Genomic DNA, 13134 nt, shown 5'->3' on the forward strand with positions numbered 1-13134 from the left:
ACTCTGTAGATCAGGCTGACCTCAAACTCATAGAAATCTGCTTGCCTCTGCCTCCTGAGTGCTTGTTTTTTGGCACCATTTGCATTATATTGGGAGGTATGTGTGTTTTCAAAATGATGGTGGCCTGGTCTTGTATTAATTTAATGTATTTTTATGCTTGTTTTGTTGCTATTTAACTTTTCCAGAGGAGCTTCTTAATAACTTCGCCCAGCAAGTAGGAGCCTGGAGATTCTGCTTGTATTTTCTGTCCAGCACAAGGAATGACTATGTAATGATGTACAGCTTGACGGTTTTTGAGGTAAGTTTTTGGGTCATTTCATTTCATAGTCCTGAAAATCATAGTGAAATTGTAGATCATGAGCACCAGGCTTTCCCTTTAATGTACAGATAACAGTAGCTTGACACACCCACATCTAGTTGCCTGTCCATGACTCCAAAAAGATTGGGTATGTGGTTGGCTTTCTGGTTCTGTTAGGTCATGTTTGGTGACTTACTTCTTTTCCTTTTATCATTTGAAGGACAAAGATAACTAAATATTTTGTAAGAGAATGGTTGTCCTGCCATCATCTTCCAACCACAGACATACTCATGCTTTGACTTCTGTGCATGCTCAAGCTCTTTCCCACTTTCCTTTCTGTTACATTCACAGAAGTGACTGTTCTTTTTTATAGTAGAGAGTATCATCTTGGTTATGTACTTCAGGCTGGCTTCAAACTCTCTACCCTCCTGTCTCAGTTTCCCAGATGATTGGACTATAGGTGTGTGCTGTCATATTTGACTTCTTCACTTACATTTGGACATCACAGTTGTTTCTGTCACTATTTTGTGGCCAGTTGCCCAGTCAGACATGTTGTAGACGATGATGTAACAGCAAATTTTTGTATATTTATCTTAATTTATCTTAAATTATTAGTAGATCTTTCTAGAGATGGGATTGTTGTGTCTGAAGATTTTAATATTTGTATTTCTCTTTTTTTAAATGTCCTAAACTATTAGAGGATTATGTGTGTTATAGCCAACTATAGAATAAAAACCAGTTGTTTTGTGTACAGTTCATTAAAGGATATATATTTGTTTTTCAGAATCTGATCAATAAAATGTGGCTTGGGGTCCCATCTCAGGATAAGATGGAAATCCGTAGTTGTTTGCCCAAACTTCTGTTGGCTCACCATAAAACCTTACCTTACTTTATCCGGAACAAACTCTGCAAAGTTATTGTTGATATTGGACGCCAAGATTGGCCCATGTTCTACCATGACTTTTTCACTAATATTTTACAGGTAAGGATCCACCCGGGGAACTGTCTATCAATTGTTTGTTTGTAGAAGTGATTATATCCCTTGTTTTGAGTTTTAGAGCTCGTCGTTAGGGCTGCAGTGGTAGTACAGGCTGGATTAGGATACTGGCTTTCTTTTTGCTCTTGTGCCGTTGCATAGAGGAGAAGGGAGATTATAAGTCTGCTGCTTTGTTAGCTCCTAAGCCTGGCTCCTGATACCTTGGTGTTGAGGTGAAAGGAGGAGGATTCCAGTGGTTTCATAATTGAGTCAGGAAAAACTAGCAATTCTTGGGAAAATTGTTGTGGAATGTGTGCTGCTGTGGTGTGTGTTACACAGTCTTGGGAGTTGTGAGGTGAGTGGTGAGGCATGGGCAAGGGATGGGTCTCACCTTTCTTTCATATCTTTCTTTGGAACTGAAGAAAAGTAGTTTTTATTTTTCTCTTTAGTGTTGCAGTTTTTGAGATAGGGTCTTGCCAAAACTCATGATGCTCCTGTCTTCTTGAGTGTTAGAACTCTATAGGTGGCTGCTGCCAGACCTGGGGAAGAACGTGAGACATACTTTGATGTTGGAATCCTGAGTCTTGTTTGAGTCTAGATTGCAGAAGGGCAAAGAGAAAGGGCAGGAGACAGGACAACCACTGTTGGGAGGCTCTGAGTCAAGCTCTGGCCTGATTTGTTAGATGGAGGAAACGTCCTGGGTTGATGGCCAGGAGACTTTGGCCAGTGACTGTTGTAGGGCTTGTAGAGGGCAGGAGTCTATAGGATTTTCCAGAACTATTATTTTCTACCATTTTGCCTGCTGCCTCTAAAACCATTTGGATGATATAGTAGTGTAAACATTGAGCATCTATATTGCTTCTCAAATTGTGTCTCAAAGTGCCACAAAAATGTTATATTTTGTTTTGGTTCACCCAGTGATTTCATTCATTATCTAGAGATTTATGGAAGTAAAATATATTGAACACCGGCCTTGTGCTAGCCATGCGTGTGATGGTGCCATAGCAATAGACAGCTGTCACACTTTCCCCTTGTCCTTGGGCATGGTCCCAGGCTTGACTGTTACTGTGCCATTTACATGCTATACTTACACTAGCTGTGGGGTGCAAGGAGACATTCAGTGCTTTCAGAATTTAGTTGGGAAGGAGGCTTTGAACCCAGCAGAGATCTTAACCTGGTGAATTGAGGTGTCAAGTGCTTGGGACATGGGGCCAGAAGGCCATGGCCTATGTCTAGAATGCTTCCACTACTGGTAGTCCTGAACCTGTGCATGCTGTTAATTTCTGTACACATATGCTTTTGAAAATAAGTTCAGTTTATAAACTGGGTACAGCATAAATTACTAAAATAGCAAGCAATAATAAAATAGAATAGTTAGTAGCCTGTATCTCCTGGACACAAGACAAGGGTTGAATGAATCATACCTGGATAGATTGGCACAACTGACAGCAGATTTTACTGTGCTACCAAATTCACTATATAGACCAGGCTGGCCTTGAACTCAGAGATCTTCCTGCTTCCCTGGTATTGGGATTTGTTGATGGAGGTTTTTGTTCTGCCTGGTCCCACAGCTAATTAGCCCCAAATAAATACACAGAGACGTACATTAATTTATAAACTGTTGGCCAATGGCTAGGGCTTCTTATTGGCTAGCTCTGTCTTAATTATTAGCCCATAACTACTAATCTATATATTTTTACATGGTTTTATCTTACCAGAGAACACCTGGCACATCCTATCTTCTTGGTCTCTACATGGTGTCCTTTATGGCCTCTCCTCTCTCCCCCATCATTCCCCGCCTATCTTCCTACCTCTACTGGCCAATCAGTATTTTATTCATCAACCAATAAGAAAAACATATATACATAAGAACATCCCCCACCAGGGATTAAAGGCATGTGCCACCACTGCCTGGACTAGCTTATCAGTTCTTAATTCTGGAATTTTTGTTTAATATTTTTTATTTCATGGAATTATGAATGACTGAAACTTGAAGGGGAAACTGTAAGTAAAGGGAGACTTGTAACAAGTACCTGCCCATATGGAAGCATCAGGACAATACTAAAATAAGCAGAGAAAATAGTTGGAGGTAAATTCATTTTTGTGTTAGTGGTGCTATGAGAAGCTGCTAGGGATTGGGAGGCAGAGGACCACAGTCCTGGCAGAGGTAGGTGAGAGGAGCGGCTTTCTCCCTGGTGGACGAGTTGTACTGGTAAGCACAGAACAGTCTTTGTCAGCCTTATAAAGCCGCTTTAACTCACTAAAGGGCTTTGTGTGTGAAGTTTAAGTGTTGGAGCATACAATTTTCAGAATCCTTTCCAGCCACATCACTGTACTTGCTACCCATGTGAACTAGCCAGTCTGGCCATGGGTAATTGTGCTTAGTTGTCGGCATTTGTAATAGTGGCAGTAAAGCAAGTCTTTCTTTTGTGATTGCTAAACAAGACCAAGCCAGTTCTAGAATAAATTTCACCCATCAGTGGTTCTTATGTAATCCATCTAAAGTTTCTTTCAGCTCAGCTCTATCCTGATCTATTTGTAGTCAAAACATAATTGTTATAGTTGGTGGGAAACTTGTAGTTTACGTTGTGGTAACTTATAACCAGAACTAACTTAGAGTGCTGCATTGCTCCTGCCTTTCTAGGCCATTGGAAAAGGAAGTATAAGTTGGAACTGACCGTAGTTCTCCCCACCGTGTAGTCTGTGGGCCAGCACACCTTTTTTGTAAGATTGTTCTTCAGATTTCTGCAGTCTGTTGAGCCAAACCTTTGGACATATTTTGCCTACGGCCAGCTTACTAAGTGCCGGGAAGAGTTGCTACTTTTTCCCTGATAAGATGTGTAGTAAAAACTGTTGAACCTTTTCAGGTTCACTAGAAACCAGAGGTACTTGTCTTCTAAGTCAGGTGCAAAAGCTAAATTAAAATAAAACACAGAAGCTAAACTGTGTTTAGAGTTTTAATTATATATTTAATTAATTGGCTTTCTGGATACAAGAGCAATAAAGATGAAAAATTACACATTTTCTCCAGTAAAGGATTGGGGGGGAGGGGTGGGGGAATAATGAAAGACTGCCTTAGTTTCTTAGTTTATTTAGTTGATCCTGTGTTGCTCTTTCGTTCTTGATTTTTAAGACAGAATTTCACCATAGAGCTCTGTTAGCCTGGAAGTCACAAAGATCTACTTGCCTCTGTCTCTGCTTCCCGAGTGCTGGACTCAAAGGTGTGTGCCACCTTATCTGGCCTCTTTTCAGTTCTTGTTATCTGACTTATTCTCATGTTTTAACCTTTATTATGCTTTAGCTTCAAAAACAAAACAAAACACCCAAAACCATTAACAGTAAAATTTTCTCTGAAATTGTTCCTCACCGAAGTATCAGGTACTAGCTGCAGTTGTATCTTAGAAACTGAAACTCCAGATGTTTAATGAGTACAAATTAGAAGTAGTTGCATTCTACTGTAAAGCAGCTGGAGTAGCTGACAGGAAAGAGGAGGCCAGAGAAAGCAGCTGCAGCTCTAGAGATAGCTGAGCAGTCTCCAGGAAATGCCCTTTCTGTGGGGGAGAGCCACATACCCAGTCTCTGAGCCTCAGGAAGGAAGATGCTAAAGTCAGCTCAGCTTTGGTTTGTAACCCAAGCCAGGGGCTTTGAAAAGTGGAACTTTGGCTTAGCTTTGGCAGAATGAGGCCCAAGATCAACCTGGCTAGAGGTCGGACAGACAACTAGGTCCAAGTTCTTAGGCCCTCAGAGGTGAGAAAAGCCTTGACAGCAATAGAAAGGGAGCTTAGAGAATATGGAGGGAGCCAGACCTTTACTCTAGCAGAGGGCTTAATCAGCCTCTTTACTGCATCTCCATATGTTGCTTAGGGTGTGCCTTAAAGGCACCTGGGTGATTCAAGTAAGGAGAGAGGACAGAGTGTCTTTCCCTTTCTTTTTTCTCTCCAGAGCCTGGTGGACCCCACAGGGAAGGCTAGTTAACATTTTCACTTTATATTAATGTGAAGAGAGCTAAGATAGTGGTTTAGTCATTCTTATTATTCTTATGATGATATTTAAATTGTTTTTGTGTGTGCAATACACACACAAACAAGTGCCCTCAGGGGCCCAGAAGAGGGTGTTGGGTCCTTGGAGCTGGAGTTACAGGAGGTTGTGAGCCACTGGTATGGGGTTTGGCAGTTGAACTCAAGTCCTCTGGAAGAACAATGTACACTCCTTTAAAAACTTATTTATTATTTGTATTGGTGTATATGTGAGTCTGTATGCACTACGTGCATGCAGATACCCTTTGGTGTTGTTGCATCCTCTGGAACTGGTGTGTCACAGGCAGTTAGGAGCCACCTGATGGGGGTGCTGGGAACTGAACAGGGTCCTCTTTGTGAGCAGTAAGTGCTCTTAGGCATGGAACCATTTCTCCAGATCTGTATTATATATTCCCAATTGCTGAGCTACCTCTCTAACCACTCTTAGGATTTTTATTGAGGATGGGTGGCCATTGGTAGGGTCTGCTCTTTGCTTCCCTGAGCTACAGCCTCCTTCTCCTTTGAGCTTTTCATTTCTTCTCTGGAAGTGTGTTCATCTTCCTCCAGCTTTCTAGTTAGGAATTTGTGTGCCATGTGTAGAATGAGGTAGGCCCAGAAGATTCACATCATCTGTCAATCCCGTTGTGATGTTGAAGTAGTCGTAGCAAGAAAGGCAGGAGAGAGAGAGTTCCAGTGGGTGTACCAGGGTGTGGTGCAGGAGCCCGAAGGGCAAGGAAACCAGCCAGGTGATGACAAAAACAATGGCAAGGATGAGGAAGGTGTTATTGTAAGTGGTTTTTCATGCTGTGGCTGACTCTAATGGGTAATCAGAAAGTGTTCACTACCCAGACAATATTGACAAACCAGGAGAGACTAAGAAGAATGATGGTGGCCAGTTGCTTGACACTAGAGGCATAGAGGAAAGAGCAGGGACCAGCAGAGAGGAAACAGTCATGAAGTATTTCCAGCACTGGGAATTTAGGGTGTCCCTCCAAAACTTTGCTCATGCCCTAGAGCCAAGGTTTAGCCACAAGAATGGTCATGCCAGCAACAAAGGGAACCAGGTAAAAATGTCTGAGTACCTGAGAAGACTGGGCCAGTTCTAGATGGAGCAGTGGTGGGGTCATCATCATACCCGGTGGCCTGAGAGCTTTCTTTGCCAAGATGAAGTTCCGATCTCCATCTGCTTGGGCTGCTTCCATTGGTCAGGGACAAGTGTCCTAAGGTGGTCTTGCTCATAGCTAAGCTGCTTCATCATTCAGGAGGGCAGCTGATGGTTTAGCCACATAAAGCTCAAAGAGGTGTCAAATGATGAGGAGGAGCAAGGCGGGCTGGTATGATGTAGAGGTCCGAGGCTTTGGCACAAGCTCATCCATCTCAGTCTTTTGTATCAGTACAGGTTAATTTCACATGCAGTGTAACCATTTCCATCAGATGTAATCATATAAGATTTGGCGCAGAGCAGGCTAGCCCAGATGAGCTCTGTCCCTGTCTGAACTGTATGGTTCAAGTGTTCTTCCTGTTTTGTCCTCTTGCCAGCTCCTTCCTTCCTTCCTTCCTTCCTTCCTTCCTTCCTTCCTTCCTTCCTTCCTTCCTTCCTTCCTTCCTTCCTCCCTCCCTCCCTCCTCCTCCCTCCCTCCCTCCCTCCCTCCCTCCCCTCCCTCCCTCCCTCCCCCTCCCTCCCTCCCTCCCTCCCTCCCTCCCTCCCTCCCTCCCTCCCTCCCTCCCTCCCTCCCTCCCTCCCTCCCTCCCGCAGCTAGGGAGCCAGCTAGAGCTGAGTCTAAGCACAGCCAGGGAGAAAAAGCAAGAATGATTACTTTCTTCTTTATTTTTGTTTCTTTGAGACAGGGTCTGAATGTGGCCCTTGTTGGCTTGGAATTCTCTATGCAGACCAGGCTGTCCTTAAACCAGTGGTTCTCAGACTTCCTATGCTGTGACCCTTTAAACAAGTTTCTCATGTTGTAGTGACCCCCAACCATAAAATTATTTTATTGCCACTTTATGACTGTAATTTTGCTACTATTATGAATTGTAATGTAAATATTGCTTTCCAATGGCCTTGGGTTGTGACCCACAGGTTGAGAACCTGCCTCCTGAGTGCTGGGATCCAAGACATGTGCTACCATGCCCAGCAAGAGTGTCTTTGTCTTTAATTATGTTTCAAGTCTTGTGTGTTTAGTCTCTGGTATTACCCAAAAAAAAGGAAAAAAAGTCATCCTTCTATCTAATTACCTGTCTACCAACCATCCTCCATCCTCTCCCTCAGGTTGGAATCTAGACCATGCAATGCTAGATGAACCCTTTACCGTTGAGTTATATCTCCTGTTTGTTTTGTTTTGTTTTTTAGACAGGGTCTGGCTGCGTATTCCAGGCTACCCTCAAATTTGTGATTTTACTCTTCTTGAGTGCTAACATTACATGCCTAGTGATTGCTTTCTTTTTTCCCTTGATTTCTTACTTGGCCTTTCTTCCCTCTGAATAAAGAGAACAAGGAGATTTCAGATGGGGTTTTCCATAGTGTATGGGATCCTACATATTTTCCTTTCTCTTTCCTTTCTCTTTTTCCTGTCCTTTTCTGATTGTCTCTTGGATAGCCTCCTGAACTCCTGCCTCTGTCTAGATTGCTGGGATTATAGGCACCTGTTGGCTTTCTTGGACTGCTTCTGCGCAGCATAGTGGATTTGCCCTTGAATTCCCATTACTGAATTTAAAAACATTGTGTGTGATAGAGGAAACATGGTGAGACGGGAAGGAAGGGGAGACAGAATAAAAGAGAATATATATGGGCACACACCTGGTGTTCTTGCCATGCAAAGCTAGGTCAGCTTTCAGGAATGGGTCTCTCTTTCCATTGTGGATTTTGAACTTTGGATAGGTCATCAATCTTGTGCAACAAGTGCCCCCGGTACCCCCCAACCATCTTGTTTCCCCCCAGCCAGTTTTTCCTTACTCTTTCCAGATGGATGGACGGCTCTATAGTCTATGATGGGAAGAGTTATTTTCCAGGGAAAGGGCGGTGTACCTTGGGTTGGTTGAAGTGATGAATGTCTGGTTTGTCTTGAATCAATTCCTAAGTGCCCCCTTTTCTAAAGCTTAGACACTTCGTGTAAAACAGTCAGTGAAGAGCCAAATGTAAAGTGACACATGCTTGAAGAAAAGGGTGAGGTACTCTGGAAATTGTTTGGTTTTTAGTTGTGGAAAATACTGTCAGTTTTTGTAAAAGTAACAGCTCACTCTTATGATTGCTGACAGAAGTTTCTGTCTAGCCTAGTCCCGCCACCCCTCAGTCCAAATAGACACACAGAGGCCTTATTTATTATAAACTGTTTGCCTATGGCTCAGGCTTCTTATTGGTTAGCTCTCTCTTAATTATTAATCCATTTCTATTTTTCTAAGTGTATCCATGTAGTCTTGGCTTACCAGAGAATGCTCAGGCCTCTTCCTCAGCAGCTACTAGGTATCTATCTCCCTTATGACTCCTCTCTGTCTTTCTCTTCTCCGAATTCTCCTAGTCTGGTAGCCCACCTATACTTTCTCCCTGGCTACATCCTGCCTGTTCATTGGTAGAAACAGCTTTATTCATCAACCAATAAAAGAAACATAAATTCACATCCCCCATCATATGATGTTGTTTTGAATTTTGTGAAAACAAGTAGGAGGCTATAAGTAGCATTGGCCTCTTAAAAGTGTATCTTTTCCTCTCTTGATGGAAGACATTATTATAGGGATAGAAATAGTTACTGAGTTTATTACCTGGGTATTCGCAAAACTTTGACTGTAGCCAGGCATTCCTGTAAGCTCAGCATATGAGAGGCTGAAGCAGGAGAATGACCACAAGTTCTAGGACAGCCTGGGTTGCATAGCGAGACCTGTCTCACAAACTCAATGACTGAGTTGTGTAGTGTCAGGGTTGTGTGCTGCTCTGCCACATGTTTCTTTTCCTTTTTAATAAAACTTCTGAGACCATTGTGTAGTCCAGGCTGCCCTTAATCTCTTTTAGAAAATTATATCTATTGTTTTTGGCAAGGGGATGGTGGGTAACATGTATGTGGAGGTCAGAGGGGACCTTAAATGAGTCAGTTATCTGCTTCCACCAGGTGTGTTCCAAGGATCAAACTTAGATTGTACCTTGTAGCTGTCTCTTGCCTTAAACTGTTGGTTTGTTTGCCTTTGTCTTCTCTACTGTGATTTCAAGTGTATGATGCCATACTTAGATGTATCTCGTGTTTAATTTTAAATTTTCTTGAAACATTCTAAGGTCAAAAATAAAAGATTTAGAACTATAAAGCTGATTTAACTTGAGTGTTAAAAGAAACCACAAATTGATTTATGCTAGTATGTAAAATCTTTGTATCACTAACATGCATATCATCATGGTGTCCTTGAGAGTGAGACATTGTAAAAAGTGCATTGTTGGGTGACTATCATAGAGTACACTTGCACACACCTGCATGTTAGACAGAGCCTGCTCTGCACGTAAGCTGTATTGTATAGCCTGGCTACAGACTTGTACCACATATTACCACACTGAATACTATAGGCAGTTGTGACATTGTATTACGTTCTTAATGTGTCTTAACTGTATCTAAATATGGAGAAACTACAGTGAACCTACCAGATGATAGGTACTTTTCAGGTCTAGTGTAATCTTAAAAGACCACCAGGGTACATATGGTATATCCATGACAGAATTGTTTGTCATTCAGTATGAATATCTCTGTATCTCTTGATTATTAGGCAAATAGCCAAACCTTGTCTGGAAATTTGGACTTGTGTAAAAGTTGTCCTGTTGGTATAGGAGAGGATTGTTTCCAGATGCTTTTCAAATTCTTGCAGATAGAATTTCACCCTAATGTGAGAATAAAATTTGATTGGTTAGTGGAGCAAAGCTGCATGAATGATCCTCTAAATCCTGTTTTCAAAATTGTTGCTTGAGGTTGTCCATGTGAGGTTCAGGACTTCACAGTTGAATTTTACTAATCCTCCCTGTAGCTTATTAGTTCTGTGTTGCTCAGAATTTGCTTTTTCTTGTCAGTTGATCCAGTCCCCTGTGACAACCCCCCTTGGGCTGATCATGTTGAAAACAACTTCGGAAGAGCTAGCTTGTCCCCGTGAGGACCTCAGTGTGGCTCGGAAGGAGGAGTTACGGAAGCTGCTGCTGGACCAGGTGCAGACCGTGCTTGGGCTCTTGACAGGTGAGTGCGTGCCTTGGTGGTGCCTGGAGACAGATTAGCTGCAGGTGTGCAGAGCCGAAGTCTTCTAGATATTGCTGACTGAGCGTAAGTATGGCAAAAACTTAGTGGTGGTTTCCTAGCCTCAGGTCCACAGTCTGGTGCATGCTAAGACCTCACAGGAGGTTTGTAACTTAATTTTCTTATAGTCTTTTCTTTCTTGGTCCTCACTATGTGACTATATATATCAGGTTGTAGAAATGTGATTTCACATGCTGATAGTGTAATTTAAGTAGGTAGCTGTCAAGCTCTTTATTTCAAATAATTTGGATTTAAGATTAGGAGAGGTAGGAGTAGCAAGATAAAAAAATTTTCCTCAGAGAAGTGAGACAAGATGTGGTGTTGGCCCTTGTACCTTAGGTTGTAGTTGTATATGGCATTTCACCCCAACTATCTGATCAGAGTCTTATTACAGTGTGTGAGGGGGTAGAAGAGAGGAAGTCTATCACACAATGATGAGAACATCCCGGACATTGGGATGCCTTGTTGATGGAGCTTACATGACGGGAGCTTGCTGGCCACTAGGCCCTTGAAGTGCCCGGAAGTCACTGCTGCTTGAGTCTGTAGTGTGAAGGCGCTATTTCATCTTGTGTCTTTCCTATTCGGGTATCCAGGATCTTTCCCCCTCTCTTGTGTGTGCTTTAGTGGTTGGCATCTGGTGGGTACTTTAAAATGCATTTGAAAGAATGATTAATGATGTGAACTTGGTGTGCGCTTGCTTCCCCTGCCTCACCCTTCCTTGAATCCCAGGTGGAAACTCAAACCTCAGAGTGTATTCATTCAAAGCAATCTTACTGTTGTCAACTGGACATAAAGTTTGTAGTCAGGACTGTGTCTTTTGCGCCTGTCCTGTAGTCTATGCCTATAGATACAAAATATTCCAAGAACAGATCTAAGACACATGTACATGTCCACTTTAAACTTGGCAACTCAGGGGCTTAAGTTTTTTTGAAAGTTTTGTAGCCATTGCCTTTATTCCAGAACATTTTTCATTACCTCAGAAAGCAACCCATCACAAGAGGACTCTATTCTTCTCTCCCCCAGTCCCTCATCTGCCTTTTGTCCATAGGGATTTGTCCGTTTTGAACCTTTCATAAAGTGTTTATCATATCATATCATATCATATCATATATCATATCATATCTTATATGACCTTTTATGTATAACTTACTTAACAGGTTCTCTAGGTTTATCCACGCTATAATAATAAATATTCGGAGGGGGCAGTTTTTTTGTTTGTATGCTTTAGATAGAATCTCACTACGTAGCTCTGTCTGGCATGGAATTCACTGTATAGACCAGGCTAGCTTCAAACTCAAAAGAGATCTACCTGCCTTTGCCTCCCAAGTGCTGGGATTAAAGGCATAAGCCAGCACACCCGGCCATCGGGAGTATTTTATGAGCTTCTGTGGTGATAATGTATGCCAGGCTCTGTCAGGATACACAGGATCAGAACAAGTTTTGTCTAGTGGAAGAGGCAAGGAAACAGTTAAAAAGTGACGTTTTAAGAGTTGTAATCGATGTGTTGTCTGGAGGTAAAGCTAAGGGTTAGGAAGACTACCCGGGACTTAAGACAGCTGAGTGGAGATGGGAGGGACAGCCAGGTAGCAGTCCGTGGAGAGAGGGAAGGTTGAGATTTTGCAGAGGGGAGCAGAGTGGAGGTGGGGAAGGAGGATGGTGTGTGTTGAAGACACAGCAGATGGATGGGTCAGTATTGGGGAAGCCTTGATCAGATGAGGCTGGGAAGGCCATTACCAAGTTTTGTGGCTGTGCTGCTTACCCAGTAAGGAAGGTATAGAGATTATTGGTAGATTTGTAGGGGTAAAGAGCTGAGTTTGGGGTATGCAAGTGATATGACCTAGGAAGTATTTGATTATACTGATCTGTGACTGGATTCTTCACCTGCTTTCTGAATCCATGTCATGTAACAGTAGAGCTCATGTGTAGAGTCAGAATGAGTTTGGGCTGGGAGACATTTGGTTGAAGCAAGTCACCACAGTAGAAAGTGAAATAGTAGAATGTCAGTGAGGGAACTAGAGGAACGATAAAAGATGTAAATGAGGGGCTGGAGAGGTGGCTCAGAGGTTAGGAGCACTAGCTGCTCTTCCACAAGTCCTGAGTTCAACTCCCACCAACCACATGGTGGCTCACAACTATCAATAATGACATCTGGTGCCGCCTCTGGCATGCAGGCATACATCTGGCAGAACACGATATACATAATAAGTAAATCTTTAAAAAAAAGATCTAAATGATGAATGTACAGAGGGTGTCTGTAATGATGGAAGACAGACTCAGAACCAGAGGGAAGCTGCGAAAGAATGACACCACATGTCAGAGAAGGCATTGGGTAGTGTCCTAGAACACTGGAGTGTCTGGGGGAGATAAGTGACCTTTAGTAGACGTAGCAGTCATGTGGCTTTGACAGAGAGCAAGGTTGGAGGAAACAGTGGGGAGAAGCCACATGGCACCAGGGGAATTGGTGGACGCCCTGCACTGGGAGAGGACTCTGCAAACATAGCTGGGGCACGGCTCAGTAGTGGAAGTGCTTGCCGGATAGACAAGGAGACTAGAGCTCACGTCTCCAGAACCCACACAAATGCTGGTAGGTGT

At 42.8% G+C, this 13134-nt stretch overlaps 1 protein-coding gene across 2 annotated transcripts in view; it reads left to right on the forward strand.

Annotated features, from left to right (window-relative positions):
- Xpo6 (exportin 6) overlaps positions 1-13134 on the forward strand; it is a 104590-nt gene that overhangs the window by 35132 nt on the left and 56324 nt on the right. For both annotated transcript variants that reach the window (XM_040754696.1, XM_040754698.1), the window contains exons 3-5: positions 186-298; positions 1083-1280; positions 10326-10485. In XM_040754696.1, coding sequence (XP_040610630.1) covers positions 186-298; positions 1083-1280; positions 10326-10485 — 471 coding nt within the window. The remainder of the gene's footprint in view (positions 1-185; positions 299-1082; positions 1281-10325; positions 10486-13134) is intronic.

The sequence above is a fragment of the Mesocricetus auratus genome, unplaced genomic scaffold (assembly GCF_017639785.1).
Source record: "Mesocricetus auratus isolate SY011 unplaced genomic scaffold, BCM_Maur_2.0 Super-Scaffold_4256, whole genome shotgun sequence".
NCBI classification, from domain to species: domain Eukaryota; kingdom Metazoa; phylum Chordata; class Mammalia; order Rodentia; family Cricetidae; genus Mesocricetus; species Mesocricetus auratus.